The following is a 23135-nucleotide window of genomic DNA, read 5'->3' on the forward strand; positions in this document are numbered from 1 at the left end:
AATTTATATGGTATATATGTCATCTCTAGAAGATGGGTTTGGTTTCTTGGTATTATCGAAGCTCTCAGCAGCAGGGAGTATTACACAGTAAAACTCAGAATTTGGATTAATACATTGTTATAATTCTAAAATTAAAACACCTAGCTTATTGTGAGGTTGTAAGTGGCAGGCAATTCAACTTTATAGAATCCTGCCAACTAATCAGGGTTCTTATATGCTAGGCTGTTTTATAAATATCTTCATGCACCTAGAGTATAGCCTCACTTCATACACTAGTGGATAAGAGGTTTTGAACAGGCTGTGATCCTGTCACCATGTGAACTGCTAACTTTAAACCTTCTGTTAGCCTACAAAAGGATATCTGCATTACTTTTTTGCTTTAGTGCTTCTGGACAGTCTGCATTTACTGAAGGATAAATTTGACTGAATCATGACTTTCTAAAAATTAAAGTACTGAAATGTGCTCACCAGTCAACACATGTTAACTGAGTTAACTTGTAAACTCCAGGTTTAATTAACCTAACCAAACCTGTGACAAAGTGTGTTTTCCCCTAAGGACATTTGTTACGCAGATACCTGTTACACTAATACTTGAACCTGTACCTTGTGGTATTTGCTATCTTTTTACTAGCTATAATATATTTTTAGTTACTTTGGAAATTAGATATAAGGTGAGTGGGTGAATGTGTGAGTGAAGCAGTTCCCATCTGAATGTAAGAAATGCATTTTTATAAAATTGTAACTTTTTAAGAAACAAAATTGTCCTTATCTTTTTTTCCCCTACATAGAGAGCTCCTCAGGGTTTATTTGTAGCAGTGGCATTGATGACACATCAGTGAATAAATGTTTAATATCACAATATAGTATACGTAGGTACACAGCTTCCCCTTACACAATGCTTTTGTTGATCTTGGTATCGAATGTTAGTGGATTTTGGTGAGAGTAAGTCTGAGAGTAGAGTTGCCTGGCATCATTGTGTGTAAATTAATAGTCAGACTTGGTTTTCTGTCACTAATGGTCTCCGTCTCCCAGAAGACTTAGTTCTGGTTTTGCTTCTGCTACGTCACGCCAGTAAGGGAGCAGCAAAGGCAGAGAAGAAACTTTTTTCTCTATCAAAGGCCAAAGATGTGAGAACAAAAACTCATTTCCCTTTGGTGATAAGTGTAGTCCATCTGACAAATAGGATGAGAAGTCCTATCAGAAGAAAGAATACAGTTAGAGGTACGCACTGTATATTGAATTAAGGCCCATCTGGCAGGCCAGAAGTATTCTGGGACTGTAATCACATCCAGGTGTGAATGCACAATCTCACTGGCCCTTCATAGAGATGTTGCTTATCTGCATCATACAGATTCTTGTGATGTCCTTCCAAGTCATCAATTGAAGGAAAAAGGACCACTGAGTAATAAAAGTGTTGATATAAGCAAAAAAAAAAGTCTTAAAAGAGCTCAGGGTAGGGGGGTGGGCAGTGGCACAAAGACCAGCATAAGGGTCTCGGTTCACAAGAAGTGAAGTAGGTCTACAGGTGTCTGTCTTTCTCTCCCCCTCTTTGTCTTCCCTTTCTCTCTGTCCTACCAACAACAATAAAACAACAAGGGCAACAAAGGGATAAATATTAAAAAAATAAACATACACAGTACAAAGCACAGTGCAAGGATCCTGGTCTGAGCTCCCTACCGGGGGGGGGGGGGGTGTCACTTCACATGTAGTGAAACAGGTCTGCAGGTGTCTTTCCCTCTCAATTTCTATCTGCCCTACCCAGAAATGGCCACCAGGAGCAGGGGATTTGTAGTGCTGGCACCAAGCCCCAACATGACTCTGGAAGCAAAAAAAGAGCTCAGTGTTTCTGACTTGGTGTAGGCAAACAAAATTAGTGAAGAACTTGTACTACCCTGTCTTAACACTTGCTGGAACACAAGATCCTAGTTTATTGTCACCCTCACCTTGATCATCAGGAATATTTCCATCAGAACTCATACACCTTTTCAGAAGAAATTCTGGCCCTGGACTAGCATTCCCCTCCACACCCTATAAGGCCTGTGTGACCACTAGACCGGGCCTTGTTTCCTTATCTGTGCTGCTCTAGATTTTACCTTCTAGTTTGCAATTTCTTTTCCTCTAGCAGCATAGTATCTCCAGCCATCTCAGGTGGAGGCTTTAAAGCAAATATACAAGAGTCTTGCTTGTGTTCCCCACATAGGGTGGGGAGATGGCACAGTGGATAAAGCATTAGACTCCCAAGCATGAGGTCCTGAGTTCAGTCCCCAGCAGCACATGTGCCAGAGTGATATCTGGTTCTTTCTATCTTTCTCAAATAAAATCTTTAAAAAAAAAAAAAAAAGGAATCAGGCTTCTCTAGATAAACACCCAGGAGTGTGGGACAGCTGGGTCTATTAAGTATGTGAAACTCTATTCCTGAGTGTTTCTTATTCTGCATAGGGACCAGCTTTCTACCTTTTATACTTGTAAATAGGCTTTCTGACTTGCAAGTGAAATAATAGGAATTGCATACTTCAAAATATGAATCTTAATTACTAATGCCATATTCTATTTAAGTTCACTGTTTTGCCTGTTAACAAAAGAACCTGGCCTGGTTATTCTGAAATAGAAACTTTCATGATATACTTTCCTAGATGTTAAGGGAGTTTCCAGAGGATGAAACACGTGCTGAAGGAAGCCAACAAACTAGGTCTGAAACCTCTGCCCCTCCCCCTCTGCCCTTTTACTTTCAGTTAGTTAAAGAATCAACTACTTGGCCTACTCAGGGCTGCTCTAGGCAGAGCCACTCAGCCGAGTCCTTCTGAGCGCCCTTTCTTAACCAGCAGGACCAAGCACACCACTACCACTATCCTCCTGCACCTAGTCCTACAGGTCACTGTACCTGACTATCCTTCTGCATCAGGGTCCACAGGTCAAGTGCGTCGGTCCCACAGTCTTGGGCTACTTGTAAACAGGCACTGGCGTATTCACCAACTACAGCATTCAAGCGGTTTAATTTGCAGCCTGTTCAGAGGAGAAAAAAATCTTTTTGGCAGATGATAAACACAAGTACTGGTCCATCTCCTTGGCCACTGTCTTTCTATACTGTCAGTTTGAAGCAATGAAGCCCAGATGGCAGCTGCTCACAAACAGGCTGGCTAGTGTGTGAGGCTCTGTAGGCAAGGAGCTTGGAAGTAGCCACAGGTGACACATAACCAGTGGACCTGACTGTCTACTTGTTGTAGCCACTGGAGCATCGTTTGCCAACACCTCGTCTGTGTTTCTCAAAAAGGTGTGTATACAGCAGAGTCCTGGTGGGCTCACTTGGACTCACCCCTAGAGCTCTGATTCAGGTCTGGGATGGAGTACAACAATTTGCATTTCTACCAAGTTCCCAGATGGTGCTGACCTGCTAACAACCTAGGACTATAGAGGACAATGTGCCTGACTAAAACCAGTGATAAATGTTTTACACAACTCAGCGGATGCACATCTACCTAAAGTGAAAACAACTGCACGACGTAATACCTACTGGGTTCTGGGAGTGGGGGTGGAGGGGACCTACTGATCTTTTTAAATTTCAGCAGTCCCTCATCCATGGGGAATATTTTCCAAGACCCCCAGTGAATGCCTGGCATTGAAGATAGTTTGATTCATAAATTAGATACAGGGTTAACAATAGAATTTTAACAATTTGGGAGTTGGGCAGTAGCGCAGTAGGTTAAGTGCAAGTGGTGCAAAGTGCAAGGACTGGCATAAGGATCCTAGTTTGAGCCCCCGGCTTGCTCCCCTCCTGCAGGGGGTCACTTCACAGGCTGTGAAGCAGGTCTGCAGTTGTCTTTCTCTCCCCCCCTCTGTCTTCCCCATCTCTCTCCATTTCTCTCTGTCCTATCCAACAATGATAACAGTAATAACTACAACAAGGGTAACAAAAGGGAAAATAAATATTTTTTTAAAAAAAGAATTTTAACGGGGGGGGGGTAAATAGCACAATGGTTTTGCAAACAGACTCATGCCTGAGGCTCTGTCGAGTCCCAGGTTCAATCCTCCGCACGCCAAAAGCCAGAGCTGAGCAGTGCTCTGGTAAAAAATAAAATAAATTTTAAAAAAGGAAACAAAGAATTTTAACAATTTATATGGTCTGGGAGGTGGCACAGCAGGAGGTCCTGAGGTCAACTGCAGGCATAGCATGTGCCAGGGTGATGCTATGGTTCTTGTGGTCAACACCCCCTATCAATATATGCATTAAAATTATTTTATAATTAACATTACGTGATGTGGTCTCTGGAAATTTTATGTCTTTTTTTTAGACAATAACTTTTTTAAAAAATATTTATTTCCTTTTGTTGCCCTTGTTGCATTGTTGTAGTTGGATACATTGTTGGATAGGACAGAGAGAAATGGAGAGAGGAGAAGAGAAAGGTAGACACCTGCAGACCTGCTTCACCATTTGTGAAGTGACTCCCCTGCAGGTGGGGAACCGGGGGCTTGAACCGGGATCCTTAAACCGGTCCTTGCGCTTTGTGCCATGTGCACTTAACCCGCTGCACTACCACCCGACTCCCTCTACTAGGTAATTTCAACAGACATTTATGAACATCTCATAGTGTTTAATGAAATACCTACTTAAATGACTGATCCACAGACAGGAATTATGTTCTAGTCATTTCTATGACCCAGGTCCTAGTGTAGTATATAAAGTATGGAGACAATTTATGGAGGCAGAAGTGCATGTGGTGGTGGCAAGGCGGAAAGCTAGTGACAGCGTGCCAAAGAGCTACATTTAGCCACGCAAGCAACAGGTGATGTGGAAGTGCCCTTGCACCTGAGCAGTGTTCTGTAGAAGACCCATTATTGGGCACTGGGGGGAGGCACAGTGGATAAAACGTCGAGTCTCGGGCATGAGTCCTAGTGTAGTCCCTAGCATTACATATGCCAGAGTGATGCTTTTACCACTCCCCCTTAATACCTAACATGAAAGAAATCAAACTTAAAAAAGAGGTGGGAGGCCCTACTGCTGAGGTACATAGAGAAAGGGCTGTCTCTCTTGTCCACATACAGATGGAAATGGCAAAGTAACTGGCCATCAGTATTTCCCACTGCTGTGAAGTCAGGGAAACAACCCAAATATGGGCTTCAGCATCACATGGAAAATGGCAATCAGCTGCACCATTCCCATTTATTTTGTGTAGTCTGGAGTTTGATGAACACAGAGTTCAAACCAGGCCAGATGCCCAGCTCATTCAAAGCAAGAACCCCTCTTTCCTTCCTCAGAGTACTGCTCAGCTCTGGCTTGTGTGTGGGGGGTTGAACCTGTGACTTTGGAGCCTGAGTCTCTTTGCATAACTACTATGCTATCTACCCCCACCCAGGAACCCCTTTGCTATGTCAGAAAATACTCAGGTACGATACATGGAAGCTATACTTGTTTAATTTCTATTAAAGACACAGGCCAGCCTCTGGGGAAGTGGCTGAGTAGGTCAAACCTCGGTGCTACATATGCTATAGCAGCACTCTGACCTCTTCCAGGAAATAACTTTTAAAAACACACAGAGCAAGAGGATTTATAGACTCCTAGGACCTAAAGTCCACAGACAGGACGGCACTGGCCCCTTGGCCTGCCTTGGGCTTTCATACCCAGTCGTTTACCTTGCATGTGGCATTCCTTTTCCCATGCTGTCTCCCACAGAGGGGGTGGAGTGATGAGAATGACCCTGCTCTTAGGGATATCCACAGACTTCAGGTACTGCACCATGCTCTTTAAATTCGCAATGTACTCATCCAGGGGGATGTGTTGCTTGGGATTCTCATCTATTCAAGAGGAACAAGATTAGCCTAAATATAGACTTGTTATCTGCAGCAATTAAGATTAATCCATGGCGACAAATGTTTACGACATGCTATTGTTGGAGACTAGTTCATTACTAAAGGAAAGTATTGAACAGACTTCAAAGATATTGAATATCATAAATACTTGTCATTTCTTCTCTGGTGGTCATATGTTACTAGACTGAATTTGGTAGAAATATGAGCCCTGGGGGGGTCGGGTGGTAGAGCAGTGGGTTAAGCACAGGTGGTGCAAAGCACAAGGACCAGCATGAGGATCCCAGTTTGAGCTCCGGCTCCCTACCTGCAGGGGAGTCGCTTCACAGGTGGTAAAGCAGGTCTGCAGTTGTCTATCTTTCTCTCTTCTTCTGTCTTCCCCATCTCTCTCCATTTCTCTGTCCTTACAACGATGACATCAATAACAACAACAATAACTACAATAACTAAAAACAAGGGTAACAAAAGGGAAAATAAGTATTTTTTTTTAAGTTTTTTAAAACAATGAGCCCTGATCATGGGGCCAGTGGCACAGCTCATTAAGCACACACATTACAGTGTGCAAGGACTTGGGTTCAAGCCCCTGGTCCCCACCTGCAGGGGGGAAGCTTTTATGAGTGGTGAAGCAGTAATAACTACAACAATAAAAAACAAGGGCAAAAAAAAGGGAAAATAAATATAATAAATTTAAAAAAATAAAAAAAGAAGCAGCACTCAAATGCCAGCACTGGTATTGTTTTGACTACAAAGTTACTGCCAGGCCACAGAAGCATTCAAGACTCATTACAGGCCACTTATAAACCACAAATATAATTAATTATAGGAGAAAACTTAAATCACTCATGAACCTTTCACCCAGGCAACCACTATGGACCATTGGATATATCTCTCTAGTCTTTTCCATGGAGAAAAGTATACAGGGGGCTGGAAAGTGGTACACTTGGTTGAGTGCACCAAGAGCCAGGTTGAAGCCCCTGGTCCCCACCTGCAGGGGGGAAGCTTCACAAGTGGTGAAGCAGTGTTGCAGTATCTTCCTTTCTTATCTTCCCTTTCCCTCTCTTGATTTCTCTGTCTCTATCCAAGAAAGAAAGAAAGAAAGAAAGAAAAAGGGAGAGAGAAAGGAAGAAAGTATTTGGAAAAAAAATTTTTTTGACCACCCTAAAGATATACAATCACAGGGCCAGGGTTGTACAATGGTTTGGTTATACCAAATTTTCATGCCCATGTCCACAGAGGTCCAGGTTGAATCCCCAGCATCATCATAAGCCATAGCTGAGCAGTGTTCTGGTCTCTCCCATTAAAATAAAATTAAAAAAGATAACACAGCCACACTGCACTTTTCTCATATAATATTACAAGCATTTCTGGATCCATAAACCTCAAAACTATGAGATTTATTTGCCAGACCAAAATTGATGCTTCTATTTTTAAACTATACAACATTCATTTTTGTTTGTTTTTTTGTTGTTTACCAGAGAACTGCACAACTCTGGTTTATGGTGGTGCAGGTAATTGAACCTGGGACTTCAAAGCCTCAGGCATGAGAGTTGCTTTCGCATAACCATTATGGTATCTCCCCCACCCTTTTTCTCCTACTGTAATAATGCATAGAAGTTTTTGCACAGTGGTCCGGGAGGTGGTGCAGTGATAAAGCTTTGGACTCTCAAGCATGAGGTCCTGAGTTCGATCCCCGGCAGCACATGTGCCAGAGTGATGTCTGGTTCTTTCTCCTATCTTCCTCGTTAATAAATAAATACAATCTTTAAAAAAAAAAAAAAAAGTTTTTGCACATACACTTGTCTCTATTCCTGAGTATTAGGTAGTTGGAAAAGTCATGACACATTTTTGCATAGAAAAAAATACATCGGGGTGGGGGGGAAGATAGCATAATGGTTATGCAAAAACTCTCATGTCTGAGGCTTCAAAGTCCCAGGTTCAATCCTCTGCACCATCAGCCAGAGATGAGCTGTGTTCTGGGGGAAAAAAAAAAAAAAACCAACATCTCAACGCTTACAACAACAAAAATGGGAAAAAAATGGCTTCCAGGAGCTGTGGATTCCTAGTGCAGGCACTGAGCCCCAGCAATGACCCTGGAGGCAAAAACACACACACACATAAAAGAATTCTTAGGATTGGCAAAAATAGCTTATCTGTACAGTATTCTGTTTTGCCATGTGTGTAACTAGGTTCCAGCCTGGTCGCCACAATACTGAAGGGGCTTCTTTAGGGCTGTGGTCTCTTTCACTCCCTGCCTCTATCTAAAAAGAATGAACTCATTTTAAATTTGCTAAAACTTTCCTTACTTGGAGATAAGTAAACTAATCTATTCTGCCATATAAAATGAAAAAGCACAAAAATACCTTTACCTTTTAGAGCACTGTCATTGGCACCAAAGAAAATTGTAACTGCTACCAGGTTGTCCAAACTGTTGCCTTTCCTGATTAATCTTGGGAGAATAATTTTGGCCCATCTGGTATTGTAACCTGAAAACCCACGATTCAGAACATCGCATTTTCTGAAATAAAATGTAAGAAGACAAACTGTGAGCAACTGTGTGAACTGTTTAGGGTCCGCTGCAGACACCTCTAGACATAGCACACCTTTATTATTGTTGTTATTGTTATTTTGCCTCCAGGGTTATCGTGTGGGCTCGGTGCCTGCACTATTAATCCACTGCTCCTGGAGGCCATTTTTTCTATTTTGTTGCCCTTGTTGTTTATGGTTATTATTAATATTGATATTATTGCTGTCATTGTTGTTGGATAGGACAGAGAAATCGAGAGAGGATTGGAAGACAGAGGGAAAGATAGACACCTGCAGACCTGCTTCGCCGCTTGTGAAGCAACCCCCCCCACCCCCCCGCAGGTGAGGAGCCCGGGGCTTGAAGTGAGATCCTTGCGCCAGCCCTTGCACTTTGCGCCATGTGCGCTTAACCCACTGTGCTACCGCCTGGCCCCCACCTTTATTATTTTTTTTAGCACACATTTACAGGGGTGCATTCTGGGCTTATAAAGCCTAAGATAGCACTTGGCTATGACCCTGCCCAGTTTCACTCTGACAAGAGCATTACAGCTGAACTATGCCAGCCATCCTTGGGCTGTTCCAAGAAAAAAAAAATGCACTTCACTCCTCCATGAGAGGGATGAATGGTTACCACAAAATGCTATGACTTGGGGACTGGGTGTTAGCACACCTGGTAGAGCCACAGGTATCAATGCAATTTGCAAAGGCCCAGCTTCAAGCCTGCAGAAGGGAAGCTTTATAAGCAGAGATGCAGATGTCTCTCTCCCTAGCTCCCCCTTCCCTCTCGATTTCCCTCTGGCACTATCCAAATATATATATATATTTAAGGCTTTGACTTCATTTGTACACTAGCTGATTCACGCCTGGGCAAAGGACACTTTAAAAATGAAATATACAGGGTGGGGGTAGATAGCATAATGGTTATGCACACAGACTCTCATGCTTGAGGCTCCACAGTCCCAGGTTCAATCCCCTGCACCACCATAAGCCAGAGCTGAGCAGTGCTCTGGTTAAAAAAAAGTACAGCATACAGCTTTCTGAGCAAGCATTTTATGTAAATAAATAAATATAATAAAGCTGGAACTAAGTGCCTACATTATGAACTCACAACTCCTAGAAGCCATTTCTTTTTTTCTTTATTTGATAGGGAAAAAAGAAAGAGAGGAGGGGGAGATAAGAGAGAGAGAGAGAGAGAGCTGCCTACAGCACTGTTTCACCACTCTTCAGGCTTCCCCACTGTAGATGGGGAGCAGGGATTCAAACCCAGGCCCCTGCACATTGTAACACGTGTTTAATCAGGATGAGACCAGCTGGCCCTGTAAATAAATCTTTTAAAACAACAACATTGAATCAGAGAGCTGACATTAGGGGTCTAGATCTAAAATTCACCCCACGTGTCACTATCACTAGACGCTAAATGTGCACATCAGGAGAGTAGCTGTATGGTGTAGAATGGAAGTAAGTGTCTGTTCCGGCACCAAAAAAGGAAGGTTTTGAATTGTTATTGACATGAATGTAGACGGTACCTCTGATGCGTCAACACACCAGCAATCCTATGCCATGCCCTCTGCTTCCCACAGGCTCCTAGTGTTTCATGTAGAAAAGGAAGGAACTATTGCAAGAACATAGACTCAGGGGGGTCGGGCGGTAGCACAGCAGGTTAAGTGCGAAGCGCAAGGACCGGCATAAGGATCCCGGTTTGAGCCCCCAGCTCCCTACCTGCAGGGGAGTTGTTTCACAGGTGGTGAAGCAGGTCTGCAGGTGTCTTTCTTTCCCCCTCCTCTCTCCATTTCTCTCTGTCCTATCCAACAATGATGACACCAATAACAACTACAACAATAAAACAACAAGGGCAACAAATGGGAAAATAAATATTAAAAAAAAAGAACATAGGCTCAGAAAAGATGGGGCTTAGGAAAAGGAACTCAAAGAAGCAATCCTATTGACAACTGAATCTCAAAAGATCAAATACCTAGGAATAAATCTAGCAAAGGAGGTGAAGAACCTTTTCAACAAAAACTTTAAGACATTATTAAAAGAAAGAAGAAGATGACACAAAGAAGTGGAGGACATCCTTTCTGCATGGACTGGGAGAGTAAGTATCATTAAAATGGAAATCCTGCCAAAAGCAATCTACAAATTTAATGAAATCCACAACAGAATCCAAATGACATATTTCAAGGAAATTGAACAACTCATCCAAAAATTCATGTGGAACTACAAAACAAACAACAGCAAAAAATAACCACAGACACACAGTAGCAAGAGTACTCCTGAGGAAAAAGAAGAAAAACAGAGGCTTCACAATTCTTAACTTCATTTTATATTAGATAGCAACAGTAGTTAAAACAGTGTGGTATTGGAACAAAAATGGACATATGGAACTGGATAAAAAGCCCAGAACTAAACCCACAAGTGTATAGGCACATTATAAATGATAAAGGGACCAAAACTGCCCAATGGGGAGAAGAAAGTCTCTTAACAAATGGTGTTGGGTGAGTTGGACAAATACATGTAGAAAAACGAAACTAGACTACCACCTAACACCATTCACCAAAATTAACTCAAAATGGATCAAAGATCTGGATATTAGACCTGAAACTTCAAAGTACATAGAATACACCAGTGAGCCATTTCAGGCCCTTAACATTAAGGATGTATTTGGAGGGTCGGGGGTGGGTGGTGGTACACCTGGTTGAGTGCATGTAATACAATATGCAAGGTCCTGGATTGGTAGCCCCCAATCCTCACTTGCAGGTGGAAAGCCATGCTGGCAGTATCTCTCTTTATCTCCCCCTTCCTCTCGACTTCTAGCTGTCTCTATCAAATAAATAAAGATAATTTTAAAAGTTTTTAAAAAGATGTATTTGGTGGTCCAGGAGGTGGTGCAGTGGCTAAGGCACTAGACTCTCAAGCATGAGATCCTGAGTTTGATCCCTGGCAGCACATGTCCCAGAGTGATGGCTGGTTCTTTCTCTCCTCCTGTCTTTCTCATGAATAAATAAATAAATGCTTAAAAAAAAAAAAAGATGTATCTGAGACTCCATCCCATGGGCAAGGCAAACAAAAAACAAGAATGGATGGACAAATGGGACTGTATCAAACTGAAAACTTCTACACATCCTACACATTGAAAGAAAATTTCAGGATAAATAGGAAACCTAGCAAGTGGAAAAAGATATTTGCACACTAAAGACAAGCAGTCGCTATCAAACATCTTTAAGGACAGCCCAATAAAAAAGTAGGCAAAGAAAGAAGAGATACCCATGGCTTACTGACACATGTGGAAATGCTCCAATTCACCCATCATTACAGAAATGCAAATTAACACATTCAGATTCTACCTCACACCTGTGAGAATGGGCTCCATCAATATAACAAAAAAAGGCGAGTGTTACAGAGGATGTGGAGAGAGGAACTGCACTGCTGGTGGGAGGACAAAGTGGTGCAGCCATTATGGAGAGCAGTATGGAGAATCCTTAAATACAAATGGAAATACCTTAGGATCTAACAATTCCACTACTAGGCATTTTCCTAGGGGGTGAAAAAAAAAGTATACTATAAGCTATTAACTCCTCAATTAAAAAGAAAATATAGGCTCAGTATACAAATGTGAACATCTCATTCTGCCTGGAGTCTAACTTGCTTGATTGTGATGTTTTAGCTTCTAACAGACTCTTGTGAGCTAGGCTGAGATGCCTGTGCCCAAGAGGAGGAGGAAACACTGTGGGCAGAGCATACATGGTGATGCTTTTTTGTGGGGTCATGTAACAGCCAGGTTTGTGCTTTGCAACTCAACAAGATGTGCATTAAAGAAATTGTATAAAGGGAGTCGGGCGGTAGCGCAGCGAGTTAAGCGCAGGTGGCACAAAGCACAAGGACAGGCAGAAGGATCCTGGTTCGAGCCCCCGGCTTCCCACATGCAGGGGAGTCGCTTCACAGGCGGTGAAGTAGGTCTGCAGGTGTCTTTCTCTCCCTGCTCTGTCGTCCCCTCCTCTCTCCATTTCTCTCTGTCCTATCCAATATCAACATCAGTAACAATAACAGCTACAACAATAAAACAACAAGGGCAACAAAAGGGAATAAATAAACAAATTGTATAGAGATAGGGAGATAGTATAACTGTTATGCAGACTTGAACACCTGAGGTTCAATTCTCAGCATTACTACTGTAAGCCAGAGCTGAGTGGTGCTCTAGAGAAAAATGTCACGGAAACAAAGCCTAACAGAAAACATACTGATTCTTCAACTTTACTTCTCCTGTACTCTCAATTTAAAATAATTAAATAGTGGGAGTCGGGCGGTAGTGCAGCAGGTTAAGTGCATGTGGCGCAAAGCTCAAGGAATGGAGTAAGGATCCTGGTTCAAGCCCCTGGCTCCCCATCTGCAGGGGAGTCGCTTCACAAGCGGTGAAGCAGGTCTGCAGGTGTCCATCTTTCTCTCCCCATCTCTGTCTTCTCCTCTATTTCTCTCTGTCCTATCCAACAACAGTGACATCCATAACTACAATAAAACAACAAGGGCAACAAAAGGGAACAAATAAATATTAAATAAAATTTTAAAAATAATAATAGTTTCAAAGCCAAGTGGTGATATACTCGGTTGAGTGCACAGATTCCCATGCTGACGATGGAACTGGGAACCTCGGACATCTAAGTCCAAAGCTCTAGTAGTTGAGCCATCCCCACCTCCAGTCACATTATTTCTGATTTTACAAAGAAAAATTTGGAGAAAAAAACTGTAAGCGGCCTGGGGCCAGGTGGTGGCACACCTGGTTGAGCGCATGTTACAGTGTGCAAGGACCTGGGTTCAAGCCCCTGTCCCCACCTGCAGGGGGAACGCTCTGTGAGTGGTGAAGCAGGGCTGCAGGTATCTCTCTGTTTCTCTCCCTATCAACCCCATCCCTCTCGATTTCTAGCTATCTCTATCCAACAAATAATAAAGATAATTTAAAAAATATTATCTTAAAAAAAAAAAGCCAAACTCTAAGAGGCCCAAGAGGTGGTGCACTGGATAAAGTGTTGAACTCTCAAGCATGAGGTCCTGATACTGATTCACAGAACCCCGTATGTCAGAGTGACACTATGGTTCTTTCTGAACTCTAATTCTCTCATGAAGAAAAAAAAAAGTATTAAAACTGAATCCAACTTTGAATTCAGGGCATATTTTGCTTCCAACTGAATTCCTCAACAGTCATACATATTACTCATAACTGAGAAAGAACATGCCTTTTTAACATAGTGAATAGTTATTTTCGCAAATACTAGGATATGGTTTCATATGGCTGGAAAGTTCTTTTTACTGAGCCCTGAGTGAAGCAAACATTGCTCAGGCCTGATCCCCTACCTACATGGAAAGAACTTCTGTTGCTCAAACAGACTGAGGGTAATATGGAAGAGATTTCCTCGCCCACAAAGGAAAAACTTATCTAGCTCCTGCTTGCAGCATTGGACATATCTGAGGACTTCCTCAGTCTTCCCAGGAAACCAGAAATATCCCTGGACCAAGAACCACTAGTCTTCCTGTGCCGCCGAAAATAGTCCTGAGCCAAGACCTTATATAAGGCCCATCAGCCTTATTAAGCACCCACTTACTGTGCTCCTCCAGCTGGGGCTCTTTAGTTCCCCCTCACAGTCCCCACCCCCCCCCCACTACATTAAAACTTTCGGGAGTCGGGCGGTAGCACAGCAGGTTAAGTGCACGTGGCGCAAAGCGCAAGGACCAGCATAATAATCCTGGTTCAAGCCCCTGGCTCCCACCTGCAGGGAAGTTGCTTCACAAAAGGTGAAGCAGGTCTGCAGGTTTCTATCTTTCTCTCCCCTCTGTCTTCCCCTCCTCTTTCCATTTCTCTCTATCCTATCTAACAACGATGACATCAATAACTACAACAATTAAAAAAACAAGGGCAACAAAAGGGAAAATATTTTATTTAAAAAAAACTTTCATTCTTCTGCTCACCTGACTCAACCTGTCTTACCTATTTCTCACATTTCTAACACTGAGTGCCTGCCTTCTGCCTACTCTCTTCCCAATTGATTAGGAAAGGTCAAGCAAGTATCACCGATTAATAAAGGAGGAATATACTGTGTGAAACCCTATCATTCACGCCATCTAATCTGGAGATGCAATTCTATTCTATTTTACACCAACATTATCATCAGTCTAGAAACTTCTCACCTGACCAGTTTGTCAGCCAGTGATGCTCCCCATCCACCTTGCTGGAAAGAAAACTGAAGAAAGAAAAGCTCATTACTACTTAGCAATGTATCTGGGACATCTTTGTATCCCCTGGCTTCCTCATGGTCATTTATTTTGTCTGGGGTCATTTTAGGGGTTACTGTTGCTAGCCTCCAGCAGCACTTTGGAAATATGGTGTGGTTTTCTATTCTATCAGCTGCATTTAAACTAGTTATCTGCATTTCACTGAGACTGGTATCAGAGTGAGTGATATCTTAGAAAAAAATGTACTGAGTGCTTGGGAGATACTATCATGGTTCTGCTGAAAAGGCTTCCATGACTGAGGCTCCAGTGCCTCAGGGTCAACCCCCAGCACCACCATAAACCAGGGCTGAGCAGTGCTCATGTTTAAAAAAATTACACTAAGAATATGGCCAAGAGATAAAATGACTTGATCAGTTAGGAAATGAATTCCATGTTCTGCCACTTTCTCAGTTGAGTGAATTCATAAGGAAAACAGTAACAGGACTCAAGGTGGAGATGTTTTTAATAAAAACTCCCCTTGCATTTGGGAAGCCTTTACTATCCAAGGGGCCTAAATAGAATGTTGGCAATTATCACCATTTAAGCAGGAAATTATTTTTAGGAAATCATATCTGAGTATGAGAAAAACCAGAAAAAAAAATAGTAACTGAAAAAAAAAAGGACTGGGCAACAAAAGGGAATAAATAAAATAAATATATAAAAAAAAAAGGACTGGGATTCGCACGGTAGCACAGTAAGGTGGTGCAAAGCGCAAGGATTGGAGTAAGGATCCGGGTTCAAGCCCCTGGCTCCTCACCTGCAGGGGAGTCGCTTCACAAGCCATGAAGCAGGTCTGCAGCTGTCTACCCTTCTCTCTGTCCTATCCAACAACGACATCAACCACAACAATAACTACAACAATAACACAACAAGGGTAACAAAAGGGAATACATATTAAAAAAGGTATCACAAGTAGAACCTGAAATGTAATTGGCATATCGTACCAAAGTAAAAGACTCTGGGGTGGGAGTGGGTGGGTGGGGAGAATACAGGTCCATGAAGGATGATAAATGACATAGTGGGGGTTGTATTGTTAAATGGGAAACTGGGGAATGTTATGCATGTACAAACTATTGTATTTACTGTTGAATGTAAAACATTAATTCCCCAATAAAGAAATAAAAAAATATCTCCTGAAAATATTTTTTCTTAATGTGAGTTGAAATTAACTTGGATGAAAAAAAATTGGGTTGTGGTTGGGAGGTGATGCAGTGGATAAAGCGTTGGACTCTCAAGATTGAGATCCTGAGTTCAATCCCTGGCACCACATGTACCAGAGTGATGTCTGGCTCTTTCTCATAAATAAAAAATAATAATAATTCAAAAAATTTATTGGATTGACGAAATAGCTCAGCTGGACAGCACACTGCTTTGCCATCTGATGGACCGAGGTTTGAGCCAGGCACCCAATGCATTTTGGAGGGAACTTAGGTATTGTGGTCCTTTTCACTGTTTCCATTTTTTTAAAAAAAAATCTGCTTTATTCTTGGAGGCATTTTATTCAAGATCAACTTGTTCCACCAGAAGAGGTAGAGAGAAGAACTGGTTCCAAGCGTCCTCATTATAGATGGGCTGCACTGAACCAGCTGTACCAGAACTGCAGGAAATGATTCAGCCACTCTGTGTGTGTGTGTGTTTGTGTGTGTGTGTGTGTGTGTTACCAAGCAGTTCTTGTGACTAAAGCTCGTGTCGTAGAAGAGAACTGCCACTGAAAAGGGCAACTAAAATAATAAAAACGTGTTTCAACTTGTAGCAGGTGTTGCCAAAATCCCGCTGGAAAATGACGTAGGTGGAAAGCGTTGACTCCAGCCTTGCCATTCTTTCTTCAGGCGCCTCATCTCACAGTGCAGCAGAGCTTCACCCCAAGGAGGCGTGTGTGGCCGCACTGCAGGAAGCACACCCTCGCCCTGAGGCGGCGAGCAAGAAATGGGCACCACTGCTGCAGGCCCATGAGCTAAGCTACCTTCACCTGAGGCCACTGCAGGCTGGACCCCCAAGAGCTCGCCTCGGGAACCTCTGCTGGGGGGCGGCCTGGACAAGCTCCCGCCAGCCGCCAGCCTCAGGGCTCTCAAGAGGGCAGCGTCGCCAGGGGACCTCAGACCCAGGCTGACCTAGACACGGGGTCTGCGAGTGCTCTGCCGACGCCCGAGAACTGGACGGGACCGAGCCGAGATACCTGGGTGATGGAGTCTCCGAAAAGCAACACCCGAGGCCAGACCAGGGTGCTGCCACAGCCCACCGCTTCGCACAGCGCCATATTGCGGGGTACTAAGAGGCGGAGCTGGGCCGGATATCCGGGCGGGGCGAGCGCCCCAGAGGCGGGATTAGGCCGGATATCCGGGCGGGGCGAGCGACTGGGGCGCTGAGGTTTGGGAGTGGGGCGGAGATTGGCGCCTGCGCAGTTTTACGTCTGCTGTCTCGGGTCCCAACCTGGGTGTCCACTGCTGGGCTTTCTCAGCAAGACTTATCGGGCTATTTATTTATTTATTTATTTATTTATTTATTTATTTATTTATTTATTTATTTATTTATTTATTTATTTATTTATTTATTTATTTATTTATTTATTTATTTATTTATAATATGGCAGCTGCTTTCCCTAGGAAAGCTCAGGTTTTGCCCGTTTAATAAAGCCTATCCTCTTCTATTCATCCCTCCACTCACTTGATTGCTTTATTTATTTATACCAGAGCACGGCTCAGCTCTAGTTTATGGTGGTGCTGGGCACTGACCCTGAGAGTTCGGGTCTTTAGACTTACTTGTATTAGCTTTAGACCCTCTCCCCAGCTCTACATTCATTCACTTTGGGTAAGGGGCCGCAGTGACCCTGCCCTCTGGGAACCCACCCAGGGTCAGTGTCTGTAAACTGGATTTCAGATGGAAAACTACTTCGAAAGGAAAACAGTTTTGTTTGTACCTCAGCCAGAAACATCACCCACAGCTGAAGGGGAGTTCAGGCGTGCACATCTGCAAGCGGCATAGTGTGAACAAGGAACCTTAGGAAATATTTCCAGATGTTACCCTCTCATTAAATAAAACCCAATGTTTCTATCTGTTAAAAATGCATTTATGACATTTGCAACAGTAAGGTTACTGCAATGAAGTTTTGCTTAACTCTGAATACAAAGGAATTTATAGCCAAGGGTCAGGGGGTCAGGTGGGTTTGTAATTATGAAGAGGTGATTTATTTATTTATTTTTAACTAAACTCAGGCAAAAGGATTCTGAAGGCAGGCCAGGGTATGGGCTATCTAAGGTGTAGGATGATGAGGAATTTGACCAGATATTACCACCAGCCAAGGATAGGGATTTTTACTAAGTTGACCTACTAGCAGGAATCTTGCTAAAATTGGAGTGAAGAACCAAAGGAGAAAATAGAAACCCTGACTCAGGTTTGGTCAGAGTTGTCAACTCAGTTGTAAGTGAGATAGCCATGATTAAAAATAAAAAAGGTTGGAGGGGGAGGAACGAGTAACAGAAGGATGTCTTGAAATAACAGAGTTTGAGGTGAAGGCAAAGGCAACAGTGGCGATAAAAGCAAATAGAAAAGCTGACATACCTTTCCAGGCTCCGACTCCAGGCTTCTATGCAGGAGAGAGGCTGGAACTGGAAAGGCAGGAAGGGCGATGCAGAGCACAATTGTCTTCAGGCTTCAATTGTTTTTATTTGGGAGTGTTAAAAAGACAATGATCAAGAGGGCTCTCACTCCAGACCAATTGACTTAACTTCTGATGGTTAAGACTCCGGCATCCACAGGTGGAGTATGGCTAATGCTCTCCAGGTGATTTGAATGTGCAGCTAAGTATGCCAAGTTCAGGTGTTTGAACTTCATCTTAATTATAGCCAAAGAGATTTCAGCAAGGGAGGTTTGAGGGTAGCTTTATATTTTAGGGATCAACTCTGAAGTTGTTTCAGGATCCAGAGGGGAGAGGATGGTTGGGAACCAAAGAACACAAGCAAAGGTGAAGAAAAGGGCAGTTTCAAGAGTAATTTAGAATCCTTAGCTCGTTAGGTCTCTCAGGAAGAGGGGGTAGGGAAAAGGATGCTTGTTTCTGATTTTTGCTTTATCTGTTCTATGATGTTGCAACCATTATGCTATCTTCTTCACTTTGAGGTTATTACAGATGGTTTTTTTTTTTTATTTTAATTCACTGGTCCAGGCTGACAGAGAGCAAGTGAATGAGAGACAAAAAAAAAAAATAAATAAAAGAGGGAAATAGCACAGCACTGAAGCTTCTGTCAGTGCAGTGGGGGCTAGGTTTGAATCTGGGTTGCATTCTTGGCAAAACAGGTGCCTTCCCTGGTGTTTGTTTTTTAATTTTTTAATATTTATTTTCCTTTTTTGTTGCCCTTGCTGTTTGTTGTTGTTATTACTGCTGTTGTTATTGATGTCGTCATTGTTGGATAGGACAGAGAGAAATGAAGAGAGAAGGGGAAGACAGGGAGGGGGAGAGAAAGATAAGACACCTATAGACCTGCTTCACTGCCTGTGAAGCAACTGCCCTGCAGGTGGGGAGCCAGGGGCTCGACCCGGGATCATTACACTAGTCCTTGTGCTTTGCTCCACCCAACTCCTGTATTTTTTTTTTTTTAAAGATTTTATTTATTAATGAGAAAGACAGGAGGAGAGAGAGAAGGAACCAGACATGACTTTGGTACATATGCTACCAGGGATTGAACTCAGGACCTCATGCTTGAGAATACAATGCTTTATCCACTGCGCCACCTCCCAGACCACACAGGTATATTTTTTGTAACAAAAAAGGTTTTAATATTTATTATAGTCTTACATGACATTTATAATAAAAGGTAACCCTGGTTTGGGCCAAAGACTATCTTATAAAAAGAAATGCATTTCAAGGAAAAATTTAGATTCATGATTGAAGTTTGTAAGCTAAGTCCAGGGAAGGGATTATGTCACCAAGAGGTACGTCTCAAGATGAGGGCTAACTATAGGTAGAATTTATCAACTGCATAATGACACTTGTGAGCGTAGGCAATTTTGAGGTTGAACTGTGAGGCTAAGGACCTCATGTACATACAGTTCCTCTGCAAAGGAGGCAGCCAGACCTTTTCTGGATGCCACAAAACCCCTGCTCCTTTTAGCATCGGCACTGCGGTGCCCACTTACTTGCAACTCTGGACTACCTGTATACCAGGAAACTGGTGTAAGCTTTATCCATGAAACACTTCAACAACTGACACCTGAATATCCTTGGGCTAGAGTCAGAAAATTATATTTTGAGTATCTCTAAACTGATTATGTAGACATCATACAATGAAAATATTATTGAATACCAAAATTCATACTTAAACAAATTGATAGGGAGACGAGACACCTATAGTACTTGCTTCTCTGCTGGGGGGGAGCCTCAAACCTGGCTCCTTGCACATGATAGAAGATGAAAAGTGAAAAAAAAAAAAAAAGAAAACTTTAACCAAGTGCATCACCACGTAACCCCCCCCCCATTCATACTTTTATCCACATAAATTAAGGACTTTTTCAGGAGTATCAGGACTAGAAAAAGGGGGTGAACATTTCAGCAATAGCCTTTAAAAAATTTATTATTTTTATTGAATACAGACAGCCAGAAATTGAGAGAGCTGGGGGAGATGAAGAGGGAGAGAGACAGAGAAAACACCTGCAGCACTGCTTCACCACTCACAAAGTTTTCCCCCTGCAGGTGGGGACCGGGAGCTTGAACCTGGGTCCTTGCATATTGAAACACATGCGCTCAACCAGGTGCACCGCCACCTGGTCCTGCAATAATCTCTACTCACCCAATTTAAGCATATGGATGTGAAAATATGAACCATCATGCATGTTCTTTAAAAAAGTAAAAGACATTCTGGGAGCAGGAAGATAACATAGTGGTTATGCAAAAAGACTCATGTCTGAGGCGACCAAATCCCAGATTCAATCCATGGCACCACCATAACTCAAGCTGAGCAGTGCTCTGGTTTCGGTCTCTCTTTCTCTCTCTCTCTTCTGTATCTCTTTCACTAAAATAAAATAAAGATTTTTTAATTTTTAAAAGAAAAAGTACAAGCCATTCTGACTCAATGGCTATGAGCAGATCTTTTAAAAGGTTTCACTGGGAACTACCACATACTTAGCGGTAGAATCAAAACATTTAAAAATCCTAGACAATTCATTTAGCAGTTTGAGAATAATCAGCTAAAAGTTAGTTGGTAATTTAGCAATACTTACACTACTTACACTGTTGGAATGAAGGTCATCTAATGTAAAAAAAGTAAATAGGCCACCACAAAGAAATTAATATGTTTTATTTTAAGTAACAGAAATACAGTCAAGCATTAAAAAAGGGGCACAAGAACCTTTAGCATATAAAGACGGAAGGCTATCAGTGAACTGGTGTAAGAGCCTCATACAGTCGCTGTGCAGCCAGCTCCACCATTTCTCGGAGGGATTCATCATCTTCACTGCCTTCTTCACATTCTACAGTCTGAAAGGGAAAGTGTAAACAAGCCTTTCAGAACAGTCTTTTCCTGTAGGGAGGGAGGTTGCTGAAACACTGACTATCAAGAAGCAGAATCACTGTGGAGAGATTCCCAGCAGTCACTAGCCAGGTGAGCTACTTGCCAGGCCTAAAGACTTTTTAAAAATAAGACTTAGCGCTGCACTGGCATATGCACTGTTCTCTATTCCTCTTCCTTCTCAAATGTTCTCTGTCCTAGCAAACTAAAGCTTTCAAAAAAAAAAAAAATCTTTGAAAAAGAAAAGAGGGAGTCGGGCGGTAGCACAGTGGGTTAAGCGCACATTGTGCAAAGCTCAAGGACTGGCGTGAGGATCCTGGTTCGAGCCTCCAGTTCCCCACCTGCAGAGAGGTCACTTCACAGGCAGTGAAGCAGGTCTGCAGGTGTCTATCTTTCTTGCTCCCTCTCTCCATTTCTCTCTGTCCTATCCAACAATGACATCAATAACAGCAACAATAAAAACAACAAGGACAACAAAAAAGGAAATAAATATTTAAAAAATAAATAAGTTACATACCCGTGTCTCTAAATTTATATTAGCGGTTTTTCCATCTACAGTGACACCTAGACTAGAATCATCCTTTACAGTTACACAGTCCTCACCAAATATGTCCCTAAAGAGAAGCAAAAATGCAAGGTTAATGAAAAATGCACTTATACATATGAGAAGAACAGCTTTATATATTTGGAAAAGTACTGACAATAGGCTTTAGTTCTTAAGTATAGTGCAGTAATACTCTATAAGTTCTTAGAAACTGATTTTTTAAGTGAAATAATATATAAAGAAAGCAGGTCTCTGTACCATTGTTTTGTTCAAAGTTGGTCAGATTTTCCCTTCAATGTTATCACAACATTGAATGAAATTACATTGAGGACCAGTTATACTTATTTCTAAGTAACATATAATCCTTTCTAAGTTAGTATACATATTAAGACATTAATGTCTTAACTGCCTATATATTGCTTTATTTTATAAAAGGAGTAAAATCCACAGCCATCATTTATTACAAATGCTCTGTCCAGCAAGCACTATGCGAGGTACTTTATCTTAAGCTATAAAAATTTTGGTCAGGCTCCCCCTCCTTTTATATTCAGGTAGAGAGAGACAAAGTGAGTGAAAAGACCACAGTACTGTAGCTCCATTCAATGCAGTGGGGGCCAGGTTTCCAAGAATACTTTTCTGAAGATATGTGACAGTTTCTTTTTTTTTTTTTTTTAAGTTTTTAAAAAGTTTTTTAAAATTATTTATTTATTGGATAGAGACAGTCAGAAATTGAGAGGGAAGGGAAGAGATAGAGAGGGTGAGAGACAGAGAGACACCTGCAGAACTGCTTCACCACTTGTGAAGCTTTCCCCTTGCAGGTGAGGACTGGGGGTTCAAACCTGGGTCCTTGCGCATTGTAACATGTGTGCTCATATAGGTGTGCCACCACCCGGCCCCGATATGTGACAGTTTCTATAGGCAAACTCACCATTAAAAGTCCATTATCCATCTTTATAAAAATGGAGACAGAGAAATTAAGAGGAAAGGGGAGATAGAAAAGGAGAAAGAGACAATTGCACCACTGCTACATACTACTCAAGTCTTCCCCTGAAGATGGGGACTAGGAGGAGTTTGAACCTGAGTCCTTGTACACTGTAGTGCATGTACTCAACCAGGTGTGACACTGACTAGCCCTTCCTTCCGCCCCCCACCCTCTTCCTCATTTCATGCTTCAAGATGACATTTTTTTTCTCTTCTTTCAGACAGAGATAAAGAGGTAGAGACAATGAATGAAAGAGACTAACAGCACTGAAGCCTCCTCCAGTGGAGTGTGGGCTGGGAGCTGGGAGTGATGTGGTTTTTCTGCCTCTCCCTTTGTCTCTGTCTCCCTCTCTCTTTTAGTTATTTATTTGACAGATACCTGCAGACCTACTTCACCACTCATGAAGCTTTTCCCCTGTGCAGGTGGGAACAGGAACTTGAACCCGGATCCTCTGGCATTGCCAACATGTATGTTTAACCAGGCGAGCTACCACCTGGCCCGTCTCCCTCTCTCTATATGAAATAAT

At 42.3% G+C, this 23135-nt stretch overlaps 2 protein-coding genes across 5 annotated transcripts in view; both read right to left on the minus strand.

Annotated features, from left to right (window-relative positions):
- Positions 1-832: 832 nt before the first annotated feature.
- IAH1 (isoamyl acetate hydrolyzing esterase 1 (putative)) lies at positions 833-17053 on the minus strand. Of its 3 annotated transcripts, none has more exons than XM_007522245.3 (6): positions 16763-16912; positions 14503-14555; positions 8169-8317; positions 5629-5790; positions 2882-3003; positions 833-1194 (listed from the first exon to the last, which is right to left on the minus strand). In XM_007522245.3, the coding sequence occupies exons 1-6, from the start codon at positions 16841-16843 to the stop codon at positions 1012-1014; spliced, it is 750 nt and encodes a 249-aa protein (XP_007522307.1). In that variant the 5' UTR covers positions 16844-16912; the 3' UTR covers positions 833-1011. The 3 variants fall into 3 exon arrangements, with proteins under 3 accessions (XP_007522307.1, XP_060042995.1, XP_060042996.1); XM_060187012.1 differs by lacking the exon at positions 833-1194 and adding an exon at positions 1202-1818 and having other exon boundaries at positions 16763-17022; XM_060187013.1 differs by lacking the exons at positions 833-1194; positions 5629-5790 and adding an exon at positions 1202-1818 and having other exon boundaries at positions 16763-17053.
- Positions 17054-20856: 3803 nt separating this feature from the next.
- CPSF3 (cleavage and polyadenylation specific factor 3) overlaps positions 20857-23135 on the minus strand; it is a 49985-nt gene continuing 47706 nt past the window's right edge. For both annotated transcript variants that reach the window (XM_060187006.1, XM_060187007.1), the window contains 2 exons: positions 21601-21697; positions 20857-21052 (listed from right to left, as the gene is read on the minus strand). In XM_060187006.1, coding sequence (XP_060042989.1) covers positions 20951-21052; positions 21601-21697 — 199 coding nt within the window. In that variant the 3' untranslated portion in view covers positions 20857-20950. The remainder of the gene's footprint in view (positions 21053-21600; positions 21698-23135) is intronic.

This window comes from Erinaceus europaeus, chromosome 3 (genome assembly GCF_950295315.1).
Source record: "Erinaceus europaeus chromosome 3, mEriEur2.1, whole genome shotgun sequence".
NCBI classification, from domain to species: domain Eukaryota; kingdom Metazoa; phylum Chordata; class Mammalia; order Eulipotyphla; family Erinaceidae; genus Erinaceus; species Erinaceus europaeus.

Coding starts and splice junctions, on each gene's coding strand:
- IAH1 (XM_060187012.1), bottom strand. CDS start 16,843: ATGGCGCTGTGCGAAGCGGTGGGCTGTGGCAGCACCCTGGTCTGGCCT. Junction 3,004..5,628: donor AAAGGAATGCCACATGCAAG/GTAAACGACTGG, acceptor TCCTCTGAACAG/GCTGCAAATTAAACCGCTTG. Junction 1,819..2,881: donor TGATGCAGAAGGATAGTCAG/GTACAGTGACCT, acceptor TTTTGCTTCCAG/AGTCATGTTGGGGCTTGGTG.